Genomic DNA, 15,878 nt, shown 5'->3' on the forward strand with positions numbered 1-15,878 from the left:
GTTTCCGTCTGCATTTGCATTTTTTTGCGAGCTCACCGCTCTCACAAACAATTGGTCGACTGAGAATCCACGTCAGAATTCCAGCTCTTCTTTTGAGTCAAATCTGTCAAATGAATCGATTGAAGTGGTTAACATGACTGAAAACTGACTGGCTAACTAGTCAATATTTACCTGAGTCTGACTCTCTCGGAACGTCTTTTAAAGTGATAGTTCAGCCGAAAAAGACATCTACTCATCATTTACTCACCCACCTCAAACGTGTATGGGACTTTTTCTTTAGATATTTTGAAGTCTTGGAAACCAAACCCTTTACACTGGGATCGAACTGTTCAAAAGATTCGATTCTCCCTCAATGAGTCAAACAAATCTTCCTAGTCATACAAGTGCAGGAAGTTCTTCAGCTTACCATCACCTTACACAAAGCATGTTCCACACTTTAGACCATTGTTTGTAATACAATTACTATGATTCCTATCATTTATTATTACATAACGTTTTATATATTATATTGTATAGGCCTTTATGCCTATTTTAAAGTAAAAAGAAGGTTTGTTTGCCATGAGGAAAACAACACATTTCAGGTAAGATGCATTTAGTAAACTTTTATTTATTCCACATCAATATCTGATGAATGAGCATCACACTCTGTAGCTGAAGCCCTGTTCTTGTTCATCTGGGAACAAACATTAAACCCTTTCATAGCTATGTTGTGGCACGTCTTTCACCTGATGCAACTGAATCATTTAAAGTTCCCTCAATGCTCTCTGATATCTCATTTATAGATGCTTCATACACGGCTGAGGTAAAGTTCAAAGCACATTTCAGAAACACTTATGAACAAGAACCCGAAGACACACATGATTTAAAGAGGTCTCTGTGCAGTACAGTATCTCACCACCAATGAGCTGTACATGGAAATAAACATACAAGAACAGATACAAGGACAGTTTTGTGGTTTGAGCACTTCACATATAAAAGCTTTTAAAGAGTAGAAACTGGACAATTCATTTGACAGAGAAGATTGTCTGATGAAGATGGGTTTCTGTAAATATTCATGTTTGATTCATGTTCACAACACTTACTGATTTATGGAGTTGAACAGTTTTAGTCATATAAACATGTTCATATTCTGTTGATCTTACAAGTAAAGTTTACCAGAGACAATCAACACTGTACAGTTAGAAGGCAAGAATTTCACAATTAGTAAAAGATTGTAAATAGCTAATGATAGCATGATTTACCTGATGAAACAATCAATTACATATTTTCCCCTTAAAATACAAAACATATTGTTAAAACTATACAAAATAAAGAAATAATAATTATGCAATATAATTCTGCATAATTCGCAAATAAACAATCAGCTGTACACTATAAAAAATGCTTTTCTTACTTTTTTGTCTTGTTTCTAGTCCAAATATCTAAATCAAGACCAATTTTCTAGACAAGCAAAACATACTGTATTGTCATGTTTTCAGAAATAATATGCCAAAATTAAGTGAGTTTTTCCCTAAAACAAGCAAAAGAGACAGACGCTGAGGCCAGCTTCCAGCCTCCGCCGCTGAGACTGCAGCTCTGCACAAGACGTTTGGCCCGCGGAGAAAATAAAATGGTCGTGCCCAACTGAGTCTGGTTTCTCTCAAGTTTTTTTTTTCTTCACTTTCGCCATTTAGTGAAGTTTTTTCCCTCTCCGCTGTCGCCACTGGCTTGCATGGTTCGGGATCTGTAGAGTTGCGCATCGTTGGATTTGCTCTTCAGTGTTTGGACTCTCAGTAGTGATTTTTAGACCACATTGAACTGAGCTAAACTGAACTGAACTTAAACACTACAAACTGAACTACACTGTTCCTATTTACTGTGACCTTTTATGTGAAGCTGCTTTGACACAATCTACATTGTATAAGCGCTATACAAATAAAGGTGAATTGAATTGAATCAAAATAATCTGCCAGTGGGGTAAGCAAAATAACCTTATGTCAAAAGGAAAAACAAGATTATTTTGCTTACCCCACTGGCAGATTATTTTGCTTGTTTAAAGGAAAAGCTCACTTAATATTGGCATATTATTTCTGTAAACACAGCAATATGTTTTGCTTGCCAAGAAGATGCTTCTTGATTTAAGAATTTGTAGATATTTGGATTAGAAAGAAGACAAAAAATCTAAGTAAGAAAAGCAGTTTTGCAGTGTAGAATCTCTCCCATTTTCTTTCATAAACGTTTCTGATCTTCTCATACAGTTTGTGAAGCTGCATTGACTCTGACTTTAGCTTTCTTTAAATGATTGCATTTCATGTCCTTTCAAAACAAGTCAATTAAGCAACAAGAATACAAAATGACAACAAAATAATCTTCAAATAATTCCTGATTTTACCACTTGTGTGACATGACAACTGATATTTTACAGTTGTTGTTTGCTCCAGAGCACCTTAAGGTATAAATTACAGTAAAGAATATTTTAAAAGCACCCATATCTGTATAAAAATGCATACACATGATGACCTGGCTCTAATGTGAAAAAAGAAAAAGGAATGTTTATTTATGACAAAAAAACAACAACTCAATTTCAATCTTTCACAAAGTATATAAAAAATAAATAAATAAACAACTTTCATGCAGTAATCTAATTATTAGTTTTTATAAATCGTGATGAATTAAGCTTGAAGCGATGTGTGTGTTCTTAAATAACATTCCAGTCATGTCACTGCATGTTCTCACTGGCCATTACGACTGAAAGAATTAGTGCCAATTAAAAGAACCACAGAAAAGTCCTAATGTTACTCCTGAGGGTGGAACAACTTCCAGGACTGCTTTCTGAACGTTCTGGAAACTAACATGGCATCAGTGATGAAAGATGAGCTGAATTACTGTAATCATGATGTAAACACAGAAGAGATTTTCCAAATACAAAAGTAACTCGGGGCATAAAGAAGCCAGGGTGAGGAAGAAGAAGAGAGGGAAAAGTTGCAAGAGACAAAGTCCTCTAGTCTTGATTCTGAGTCTGGGTTTGTTTTTTAATCATTGACGAGTTCACAGATTTCACATCTCCATTCAGGACTGATGAATAAACCAAGGGAACAAGGGACTTTACTTAAACAGGCTGAATGGAGTGGAGGTCAACCTAAGGACAGGAAGTGAACTTGAAAAGTCTGTAAAAGATGATCGTAGTTTTTCCCTTTCTCGTTGAATAGAAAAGACTGCATTGGGAAAAAATGTTTTCTTGTTGCCACACAGAGCGGGAATGGAAGGAATGTGCAGATGGGAATCATTTATGTCCCCTGTTAAAAAATAGGAAAAGTTAGACATGCCATGTTAAAAAAAACTCTGCACTATAGACAAACAGCTTTTCTTGCCACCCAGAACATGGAGAAAATTGTCACCAAAAGTGACCTGCCCTGAAATAGATCCATAAACTTTGACAACATTTCAGCAAATGCCAGATGGCAAAAGACACTCCACAGTTCCCAAGCATTCGGGCAAAGGTCTTTTGTAGCTATTATAACAGTATCACTTCATCTTTGTCAAACAGTTGGCACAGTAATGCTACACCACAACTTCTCAACTAAAGTCACTTGTGCTTCCCAGATGCATCACATGCTGCTGAAACCGAATTAGCAGCCTTTTTAGCACTCATTTCAACAGAATCACACCACAAAAATATGCACCTGGGGGATCATGCTTATTTTCATTTATTTTTTATTTGATTTTAAGATGGTTACACTCTTGGTTATAAAGGTGCCAGGAAGAAAATTGAATTGGGTTCAAAGTAATGCCATAGAAGAACCATGACATTTTCACCAAAGAACCTATTTTTTTCATATTTTGAATAATATTTTCATAATCTAAAAAATGTTTTTTCACTATAAAAACTTTTTGTGGAATGAAAAGGTGTCATGGATATAAATATTCAACGTTCTTAATGGCATTAAAAAAACTTTATTTTAGTATCGTTGTTTAGCAGAGTTCACCCCAGAGTAAGTTCTGTCATCTAATTGTCTCACATTTCTCTTATTTTCATTTAAACCCATAAGATTCCAATCATTTTAAGAACACAAATTATGCTGTTTTTAATCAATTTTGAGAGATCCCTATATTTGTGATAAAAATCACCCAAAACTCAGATTATAAAGAGATTAAAAAATAAAAATAAATCCATATAAATTAAGCAGTTAAATCCAATATTTCTGAGAACTGATTGTTTGATTGATTGATTTAATAACATTTTAAAGCATCAGTGTTTTGGGTGATAGACTTTCAAAGAATGTAATAAAGAAAATATATTAATATAGAAAATAGAAATATTTCAGTTTTGGTTGAAATGTGTCTATTTTTGTTTCAAAGACAAACTGGCTTCTTAAGGTTCAAAGAAGTATGATGGAAGTAATGGTAAATGATGGAAGAGTTTTTCTTTCTTTCTTTCTTTCTTTCTTTCTTTCTTTCTTTCATTTTTCTTTTTAAATGTACACCTTTTTGTGGAATATTTTATGCATGAATGATTATCTTTGCACATCTGTTTTTTTTTTTTATTAATGTGCACACACATCATACCCTTTGTTCTTTTTTCCTCTCCTATAATGTGCTTGCCAGCACAGTCGAGCAATTTTTTATTTCTTTGTTTATGAAAACTGTATTTTTTGCATTGTTGCCTTGACTTAGACAGGACTGTGTTTAATGAAGTTGGAGAGAGTGTGGTTGGCAGCCTTGACAGTATAGGGAAAGGTCCATGATCTGGGACTTAAGCTCAGGATGCCTGCAGTGTTGTTGCTCTATAAGTCGGCACATAGCCCACTAGGCTATTGGCGCTGACAATAGTGGGCTAGTGATTATTATTTTATGAAAATTTAAATTTTTAACAATAAGTGACTATATAAGAACATTTGGGGTCATGTTTGTGAAATTTATGTTGTAAAACCGGGTTGTCAGTTCTTGCAGGGCTGCAGCTCCTCCCAGTTTCCAACCCTAATTAAACACACCTCAAACTAGTAAATCAAACAATGTTGGAACAAAACTCTGCAAGTCTACAGCCCTCTAGGAACTGAGTTTGACACCCCTGTTGTAGGACAAAACTTTAAAGAAGAGCATTGTCACCAGTGGTGTGAAGTAACAAATTACAAATACTTAAACTGCTGTAATTAAGTAGATTTTCTCAAAAATTGTAATTTACTAAGTAGTTTTAAAAATGTGAACTTTTACTTTCCCTCAGTACATTTTTAGTGCAGTATCGGTACTTTTACTCCACTACTTTTTTCAACCTGCAGTCACTACTTTATTTTTCTTCAGTCCTGTGATTCCTGTCTAATCAAATTGAACATAGAAGGTAAATCGCATCATAAGACTACCTCCAGACAACAGTTGTTCCAAACTGTTTGGAAGCATTAAAAGTTTCCAAGTAGATGTCCAAAATCTTTACACACATTGACCCAGAGACTGTTTAGATGCATGTTACTGATGAGAAGATGACGGATGTTTACTGTATGATGACCAAAATAGCCTTAAACACCCAGCAGGCACAAAAAGTCATCAGATTGACGTCGTACCCCAACATCGTGGGGATGTTGCATTTTGTTTGCAAAAATGAAAATTGGGTTGACGTCAGAACCCAATGTCAGGCCGACGTCAGTGTTCAACGTTCAACCTAAAATCAACCAAATATCAATGTCTAATGATGTTACAGCTTGAAGTTGTGTGGGCGTTACCACTTTGCTTCTATCAGATGTTGGTTTTGGTTGTAATACCTGACAAATAAATGTCAGTATTTAATTAATATGATGTTGGTTTAAGATGTTGGCTCGACGTTGGATATTGGTCACTTTTTAACACAATATAAAATCAACCAAACATCAACATCATTTGACATGGTTATTGGAAATCAAAATAGACGCTGACTTGACATTGAATTTTGGTCACCTGACATCACAACCTAAATCTAACCTAATATTACCATCAGCTTTTTACAGCGTAAAACTCACTACTCACTACTCTAGAGTTCTTTTGAAAGGTCTACTTTTTTCTCACACTTTGAGTAATATTAACAACAGATACTTTTACTCTACTTGCACTACATTTTTGGGCAAGTAATAGTACTTTTACCTAAGTATGATTTTTCAGTACTCTTTCCACCACTGATTGTCTCTAAGAGTGTACGATTAAAACTAGCCTAGAGCGCCATCTGCTGTTCAAAGAATCAATCAACATATCACAAAACATCGATTTATCATCCCAGATCTACAATAAAAAAGAAAAGATCTCACCCTCACAATTCATTGCATTTCAAATACATTTTGTTGCAGCAGAAAAAAAAAAATCTGGGTGTGCTGAAACAAACTTACGTGGTTGTTTTTCACTTGCTCCTGTGATGGTACTGCTGCTGCTGTGGTTGGTGTTGGTGATGTGGGTGGTGTGGTTGGTGTTGGTGATGTGGTTGGTGGTGTCGTCGGGGGCTTGGCGTGCCTCCTCTCACACTGTGACTCGGAGAAGCAGAAGCCACTGGGTGATGATGTCCAGCACGAATAGGCTTAGCTATAGGAAACAGAGCAATGCAAAACAATATATATATATATATATATATATATATATATATATATATATATATATATATATATATATATATATATATATATATATATATATATATATATATATTTTTTTTTTTTTTTTTTTTCCAATCTAAATACATTTATACATTTATACATTTATAGAACATTGAATAATATGCATATATAGGCACTGCAATGTATGAGAGTATTCTATCATCGGATAATAGGAGATAAGGTGGTATTATTGAGTATGTAGCGCCTTCTACTGGATAAAAAAGCATATTGAAATCTTTAGAGGGAGCAGCTCTCACCGATCTGTGCGGTGTGGTTCCTCCTGGACTGATTCTTGGCTCGAATGACCTCTTTTATGCGATCCACCTCCTGCTGGTACTTCTTCCGGTCTCTCATGGCACTTTCTTTGGCCTCTTTCAGAGCTGACTCCAGGATCTTCACACGCTCAGCCGTTGCACGCAGACGCTTCTCCAGTTTGGGCAGCTCACATCTAAGGTCTGCATTATCATGTACCAGCTATGGATATATTATATTATATTATATTATATTATATTATATTATATTATATTATATTATATTATATTATATTATATTATATTATATTATATTATATTATATTATATTATATTTTCAATGTATCAATACATAATTTGTTAGTGAAAAGTTCAACAACATCTCAGAAACCTGCTTGTGGACTTTTGTGAGTTGTTCCAGGTTGTTTTCCAGAAAAATAATTTTCTGTTTTTGTGCCAGACTTCCACCTGATTCGTCAGTGTCCAGTTCAACACTCTGCAAAACAGAAAAAAAGCTAGTTTAAACTTCAAGCTTTTTCTACCATAAGTTAAACTGTATGTAGTTAAACTATTTTAAGGCTCTATAGACTCTATAGGGTAAAAATACAACATAATAAATATAATTAGTACAATTTTAAATAATAGTCAAATAATGATTTCATATTTTAGCAATAAAATATTTTATAAATCAGGAAAATTATTCAAAAATTATAAAACAAAATAATGCATAATAAAATATAAAAGTGATATGAAAAATTTGGTGTATGTAAATTAAGAGCTTCTTTTCGTTAGAAAAAATTAATTTGATAAAACAGCCTTTAAATATGTTATAATTTAAATTTATAGAAGCAAATGTGGTAGATAAAATGTAATAATATGTGTATTCAGGATATTGTCTATGTTCTAATGTTAAAGAAATCAATAAAGCGATAGAAATGTGAAAACCTGTAAGCACTGACATCCACAGTAGGAAAAACAACTACTATGTAAATCAGTAGATACAGGTTTCTAGCTTTCTTACAAATATCCTCTTTTGTGTTCAACAGAAGAAAGAAAGTCAAACAGGTTTGGGTGAGAAAACAATAACAGAATTTTCGGTTGTGGGTGAACTATCACTTTAGTTAAGCAAAATAGCCAAAAATGCTGCTGGTTGTTAAATACGAAACATAAAGAAAGTCAAATAACCCCAAAAATTATTAGCCCCCCTGAATTATTGGCCCCACTCTTTATTAGGCAACTTGCCAAGTAATTAGGCAAGTTATTGTATAACGATGGTTTGTTCTGTAGACTATCAAATAAAAAAATAGCTTAACGGGGCTAATAATTTTGTCCTTAAAATGTTTGTTTTTTTGCCAAAATTCTAGCCAAAATAAAACAAACAAGACTTTCTCCAGAAGAAAAAATATTATCAGACATACTGTGAAAATTTCCTTGCTCTGTTAAACATCATTTGGGAAATATTGGAGAGAGAGAGAGAGAGAGAGAGAGAGAGAGAGAGAGAGAGAGAGAGAGAGAGAGAGAGAGAGAGAGACAGCAGCTGTTTTTGGATACTCACTCGGCCAATGCGGTTATTGATGTCATGGATGAACATTTTACGCAGGTCATGGAGAGTCTGGAGCTCTTTTGCCTTGTAGAGGAGAGAACTGCATGATCAGTTATCTAAAATGACTTTCTATAAGAAAAACATCTATTCACAGCTATGAGATAAAATCATGTGCTGTGTAATCTTACTCACCACAGTCTCCTCCAGACCCTTCAGATCTTCTTTAGCTTGCTCCCTCTTCTCATTCAAAAAGCTGATTAAAACAACAATAATCTATGTGATTAGAGGGTCTTTAGGAATTGCACATACTGTAGCTTCTTTAAAAAATTCAAAATCTATCCTTAAAGGGACAGTTCACCCACCCTCAGGTGGTTTCAAACCTTCCTATTTTTCCTGTTGTGCACAAAAGAAGATGTTTTGAAAAATGTTGGAAACCGGTTACTATTGACTTACATACAGTTGAAGTCAGAATTATTAGCATCCCTCTGATTTTTTTTACATATTTCCCAAATGATGTTTAACAGAGCAAGGGCATTTTCACAGTATGTCTGATATTATTTTTTCTTTTGGAGAAAGTCTTATTTGCTTTATTTCGGCTAAAATAAAAGCAGATTTTACTTATTAGCCCCTTTAAGCTATATTTTCTCGATAGTCTACAACTATAGTTAAGCCTTTAAATGTCACTTTAAGCTGTATAGAAGTGTCTTGAATAATATCTAGTCAAATATTATTTACTGTCATCATGGCAAAGATCAAATAAATCAGTTATTAGAAATGAGTTATTAAAACTATTATGTTTAGAAATGTGTTGAAAAAAAAATCTTCTCTCCGTTAAAGAGAAATTGGGGGAAAAAATAAACAGGGGGGCTAATAATTCTGACTTCAACTGTAGTAGCAATTACTATTGTAGTCATTGGTTGCTGGTTTACAACATTTTTCAAAATATCTTATTCTGTGTTCAACAGAAGAATGTTTGAGGTGAAGGGTGAATATCTATTTCCTGGTGGGGTTTTTTTTGTGTGAACTATCCCTTTAACCTTTATGAGCAGATGATTTAGATAAAGTTTTGAATGGGCAGTCAACTCACAGAAGCTTCTGCAGTCTCTCGTCCTTCTTTTGGTCCTCCTGTTGGAGCTTCTCATAGTCAGACATGAGCTTCTTCTGTTCAAGCTCAAGAGCCTGGTTCACACTGTCATCACATGGCATAAAAATACTGAATGCATCTAACTCTTTTAATAGGTCTTGGTATAATTTGATTAAGGCCAGGCATGAGCAGATTTTACCAAAAGTGAATGTTCAGAATTAATAATATTGCATTTTAAACTAAAATTCACTTACTCCTTCAGCTCATCCAGTATCCTCTGTTTCTCCTCGATCTCATCCCTCAGACGTGAAAGCTGCTTCTGATGAGTCTCTCTGTGGCTTTCCATCTGCTGCTCCAGGGCTTTCTACATGCAGACACACAGTAGATTTATACATGCTGGTTTTATTTATTACATTTAAAGTGTCCATATGGTTTCAAATAAACAGGAATTAATGACTACACATGTGAAGTCTAATCTGTTTATTAGATGACTAATCTAGTTTTGGGCTATTCTTCGACATCTATTATATTTCACTGACAGCCCAAATTTAGCCTCGTTTTAGCCTAGCTGTGTATGTTTATATGTCTATTTGAGATGGACATAGCAGCTTGAGGTTTGAGAGGCAGTGTTTGCATTCATCACCTTCATTTCCTCAGCGTCCTGCATTCTGCTCATGTGTTCCTTTTCCTTATCCAGGACTGAAACCTCATGCATCCTTTCTGTAACAACCAAAATGATGGCAAAAAGATTTCTGAATATTTTTAAATCTACAGACATGGAAAAAATTATGAGACCACACAGTTCCTCTGCATTTAATGGATCTATTAGATATGGGGTTGAGTATAATATCTGTCTAATTACAAATGAAAGTATTGTAATTTAAAGCAGTCTAGAATTTTTTTTAAATAACGTTTTCACTTATTATCATTGAAAATGAGGATTATTCCTTCAAATATTGACTTCTTAACTCTTTTTAAAGCTAAAACACTGGTATTTTGTTGTGTAAAAATTAATATAAAATGTCTGAAAACATTTATGAAAGGCATTTTTGTTACTATACATCCAGAGAATTTTCAAGTGGTCTCCTAAGCTTTTCCATAGCTGTATTTTGAACTTCAAAGTGTGCTTGTTTTTCATTTTCACAGTACCAATTTTTTTTGGTGACAGATTTAGCAAAATTTAAAATCAAAGACCTTCTGCATGGAGTTTAGCGAGTTCCTCCATCAGTGAGTCATGGCTTTCCTCCAGCTGTCTCTTCTTCTGTTCCATGTTCTGCATGTAGTCTGTGAGGGATTTGATCTTTGCTTGATGCTGAACACAGAAAACCCCCCCACAAAACATTGTTTAGATTATTGTGTTTGAGAACTTACAATCAAATAGAACTTTTCATCAATTTAACACTCTTTATTCAGTTAATATAGAGTTTATAAAATATGTAAATATAAAAGCCTAAAACAAAGAAACTGTAGAACATTCTATATATTACTATTCTTAAAATTAGAAAAAAACTGTAAAAAATTAAACAGACGTTAAAACTATTTATAATATCTGTATACTGATCACTAGAGGGCGCAGTTGACTGCCCGTGTGTACCTGAGAGATCAGCATCTGACAGGACGCCAGCTCTTTCTCGTTGGCCTGCATTTTACGCATGGTGTCGCTCTGTGTGCTCTCTAGCTGTTTACTGCGGTTGACCAGAGACTTCACTTCTGACTTCATCTTACTGAGGAAGAGCCTCGCCATTGTGAATTCCTCCTCCATTCCTCCATTCAGCTCTGACAACTGAACAAAGACAGAGAAACAGCAGGAACTCAGGTAAAAACCGAGTCCACTTCCATCCATTTATTATTTGAATGAGCTCATGTAGGTTACAGTGATTGATTATAGTAATAATTTCAATTAATAATGTTAATAGTCAGCTTGGATGATGTTTTATATATATATATATATATATATATATATATATATATATATATATATATATATATATATATATATATATATATATATATATATATATATATATATATATATATATATATATATATACACACACACATATATATATATATATATACATATATATATATATATATACATATATATATATATATATATATATATACATATATATATATATACATATATACATATATATATATATATATACATATATATATATATATACATATATATATATATACATATATACATATATACATATATATATATATATATATATATATATATATATATATATATATATATATATATACATATATATATATATATACATATATATACATATACATATATATATACATATATATATATATATATACATATATATATACATATATATATATATATATACATTTTACACCATTTTAACCTAAATTACATCAATATACATTATGACCTCTATTCCTATTCAAGAATTCAATCAATCAACACATTTCCTCCACCACATTTTAGGAACAGTTTGAAAGGTCCCCAAACTCCGTCAGAAACATTCCATCTATCTCTTTATATAGCCATTATCTTTTTCATTGTCATATTTGTAACCATTTCCTTCAGCTAATATCCTATATTTGGTGTGCATACATTTTTCCAATTTAATATACATACAAAGAATACATACTTCCTTCAGAAGCAATCAGAGAAAAAAAAAAATCACAAAAATCAGTATAAAATTAACACAACATATCTTCTCAGTCATTCCTTTCACAAAAATGTCTAATTTTTCCACACTAGATGATGTTTATTTAATCAAAAGTTAAAGTAAAAACATCTACACGTTATAAAAATAACTGTTTTAAAAAAATTGCTTAAGTCAAACAATGCCCTATTCCTAAAATAATTCTAAATATTGCTTCCGTTTATGTTTTTTCCCCAAAATGTTACACTAGTCTGCCGTCTTCAACATAATAAACATTTTATATTTATAATATATTTATATTATAATATATAAGCATATTATATTTATTATATGATCTTTTAAATATTTTACAGCATATTAAAATGATTTCTCAAGAATCATATGACACTGAGGAATAGAATTCAATTGTATGTATACATTTTTAAATATATAAAATTATAATTAAATATACAAATAATTATTCAATAATGAATTTATATATACTGTGTGCTCCCATTGACATCTGACTGTATTGTATGTGTTTGTGAGATGCTGTATGGTCATTAAAAATTAGGTGAAATTTACACTGCAAACAAAGTGTTTAGTGGTTCCTGTTAGTAGTGTAGTTCTAGTTTTTAAATGAGGTGTGCATTTTTACCTTGTGGTCATTCAAGGCAATAACGCTGCCAATCTCACCGAGGTCCCGGAGCAACAGACTGAGTATCTCGGCTGACCTCCTCCTGTGATGTTCACTGAGCTCCTTCAGGGATGACAGATCTCGCTCCACACCAGCCAGAGCGCTCTAGGAGACAATAACAAAACTAAACACATGCATTCTTCATACATACAAGCCTCATATTTATATTCCGTCTATTTGCTTACACTCTTCTGCACAAGCTCATCTGAGAGCTGGTGGTTTGTCTTGCTTTTCTCCTCCACCTCATGGCTCTTCTGGTCATAATTGACCGCCAGCTCCTCTAAGGCCTGGAGCACTTCTTTCACCTCCTCCTTTGCCGTTTCATTCTCACGCTGCAGACGGTTCAGATCTTCCTGGATCTTTTCATAGTCACGTCGTGTGGATGCCAGCAGCTGTATGGATGCAAGATGATGATGTCTGATACAGCATATTTCAGAAGAAGATGTATGATCCAACATATTTCAGAAGAAGATCAAGAACTTTACTTTAAGGAATGTTTGGACCTAACATCATTTGAGAGTAAAAACAAAAAATAAAGGCAAAACAAATTGAATACCCATTGCCCCAGATGATATATAGAGCTCTTATGAAGCAAGACTATTAATCGGTGCAAATTCACATATGGGCTGACTTTGTTTACAGCTTTTGCCAAAGCTCTGGACTGCAGGTTCAGTGTCTAGTTTCTTGGACACAATGATCATTTTGCTTCATAAGCCACAGGTTTTAGTTTCTTTTGCCTGTTTGTGTTTTTTAAGTCTCAAATTTTTAGAAATATTTTTTATATTCTAATTGAGATAACAATCACTAACATTTGGATGGCTTGTGGGTGAATAAATTAATAGAAAATTATCATTTTTGATGAACTTACCCTTTTGAAGAAGCACTATAAAATTTGTCGACCTTAAAATAATGTTTCTAAAATGATATCAGTGGAAGAATAACTTTTAGCTAGATGAATTCTGCTGCTGAAGCTACCAGATCTGCCTATTGTTGCCTAAAATCATGTTGGGTGAGCAATCTGGTACACACAGTCCATCCCTGCCAGTGGAACCGTGAACTAGTGATGGGAAGTTCGGATCATTTTACTAACTCGGACCTTTGAATCTCATTCAGCGAGGAGAATGAATCTTTTTTCGAGTCATTTCGTTCAATTTGCCTAAAATATTATTAAAATGTTACGAGTTGCTTTCAAACTCATTTACAACTACACCAAACGTTGATCACATTACAAACAAGTTATAACTGTAATGCTATAAGAATGAGAAAATAATCATTTATTGTTTACCTGATCTTTTGTCTATGATTATGTCAGCTCATTTCTTCTGACAGGTCTTCAAATTTGAGTGGTTTGTTCACGTCACACAGACAATGGACACAGTCTGAGCCAAAAGGAGCCATGATTAGTTCAACTTTCGAGTCTTCTGGTTTTTGAGTCGTTCATCATGTGACAGCATGTAAAGAGAGATGACTCTAACCCGAGGACTCGAGAAATGAATGGATCAAATCTTTTTCCGGCTCTAAATGCATATGATTGCGTTCTGTCTTTCACGTGATGAACGAATGACTCAATCCCGATCGAAGACTTGAAACCTGCGCAAACATGCACGCAATTGAACGAATCACTCCCTGAGTGAATCACTCCCATCATTCTTGAGTCATACAAAAGATTTGTTCAAAATGAAAAAATTGGACTTATCAAACATAATCACAAAAACACGAAGCAGCACAACTGTTTTCAATATTGTTGAAATAAGAAATGTTCGAGTATTGATGCTGAAAATTCTGCTTTGAAATATCACAGAAATATGATCCCTTTGTTAAATATATTAAATTACACAACAGCTCATTAAATGCATCTTTCTAGAGTTCACACTTAGCTGATGATTGATTATAAAGCTTGTTTGGCATGCTGTCCCTGGAGAGAGCTCTGAGCTCATAAGATCCTCGAGGCTGGGGCTCCCTCCCATTTGCAAGTTGAGAGGGGAGTTTGAGCTCAGGTAGATCTCGAGAACTCCCCTGCTGTAGTAGCTAATGAACAGACAGTGATTGCTCTTAAGAGATAACTACTTACTAAGAGCATGTCTATGGTGCCGATTTGGATTAGTCAATTAACTTAAGTTGCATGTTTTTGGATGGTGGGAGGAAACCGGGGACCCCGGTGAAACCCACATGAGCACGGGGAGAACGTGTAAACTCCGCACAGAAACGTCGGCTGGCTTGGTAAGGACTAGAACCAGTGACATTCTTGCTGTGAGGCAACAGTGTTAACCACTGGGCCACCGTGCCACCCATCTAGAAAAGGAGGAGGAGTAGGGGTGGAAGGGGGGATTCTTCAAAACGAAGATGCTGTTATATGGAACTCAGGGTTTTTATTAGAGCTGCTCGATTATGGGAAAAATCATAATCACGATTATTTTGGTCATAATTGTAATCACGTTTATTCAAAACGATATACAGCTGAAGTCAAAATTATTTGCCCTCCTGTGAATTTTTTATATATAAATATTTCCCAAATTATGTTTAACAGAGGATTTTTTCACAGTATTTCCTATAATATTTTTTCTTCTGGAGAAAGTCTTATTTGTTTATTTCAGCTAGAATAAAAGCAGTTTTTAATATTTTGAAACCTATTTTAATAGTTCAATATTATTAGCCCCTTTAAGCAATATATATTTTGATTGTCTGCAGAAGAAACTACTGTTATAAAATGACTTGCCTAATTACACTAATTAAGCCTTTGAATGTGACTTTAAGCTGAATACTAGTATCTTGAAAAATATCTAGTAAAATATAATCTACTGTCATCAAAGCAAAGATAAAAGAAATCAGTTATTAGAAATGAGTTATTAAATCTGTTATGTTTAAACTGTGCTTTAAGCATCTTTACTGTAAGAAAAAAACTTCAGATACAAAAGTCTTTCAGTCAAGAGCAGTGAGAGATTTTTTCCTTTTGTTGTTTGATTCATGATAAAAACAGGCAGCAGCAGGATTATTGTGCGCTGTCACTTTAAGAATAGTGCGGCTCTGATATGGTTTCTCTTTCACATGTCTTTTGATTCTCAACTTGTTTGTTTATT

The 15,878-nt window shown here is 33.7% G+C and overlaps 1 protein-coding gene across 1 annotated transcript in view; it reads right to left on the reverse strand.

The window, feature by feature from the left end:
* Positions 1 to 2,619: 2,619 nt before the first annotated feature.
* Positions 2,620 to 15,878, reverse strand: part of kif5c (kinesin family member 5C) — a 32,904-nt gene continuing 19,645 nt past the window's right edge. The window contains exons 14-26 of the mRNA XM_056465998.1: positions 12,987 to 13,193; positions 12,763 to 12,906; positions 11,060 to 11,248; positions 10,660 to 10,777; positions 10,109 to 10,185; positions 9,720 to 9,829; positions 9,469 to 9,570; positions 8,574 to 8,634; positions 8,394 to 8,465; positions 7,230 to 7,334; positions 6,845 to 7,061; positions 6,327 to 6,516; positions 2,620 to 3,275 (exon numbers count right to left, since the gene is read on the reverse strand). Coding sequence (XP_056321973.1) covers positions 6,338 to 6,516; positions 6,845 to 7,061; positions 7,230 to 7,334; positions 8,394 to 8,465; positions 8,574 to 8,634; positions 9,469 to 9,570; positions 9,720 to 9,829; positions 10,109 to 10,185; positions 10,660 to 10,777; positions 11,060 to 11,248; positions 12,763 to 12,906; positions 12,987 to 13,193 — 1,581 coding nt within the window. The 3' untranslated portion in view covers positions 2,620 to 3,275; positions 6,327 to 6,337. The remainder of the gene's footprint in view (positions 3,276 to 6,326; positions 6,517 to 6,844; positions 7,062 to 7,229; positions 7,335 to 8,393; positions 8,466 to 8,573; positions 8,635 to 9,468; positions 9,571 to 9,719; positions 9,830 to 10,108; positions 10,186 to 10,659; positions 10,778 to 11,059; positions 11,249 to 12,762; positions 12,907 to 12,986; positions 13,194 to 15,878) is intronic.

Source organism: Danio aesculapii, chromosome 9 (genome assembly GCF_903798145.1).
Source record: "Danio aesculapii chromosome 9, fDanAes4.1, whole genome shotgun sequence".
Taxonomy (NCBI): Eukaryota; Metazoa; Chordata; class Actinopteri; order Cypriniformes; family Danionidae; genus Danio; species Danio aesculapii.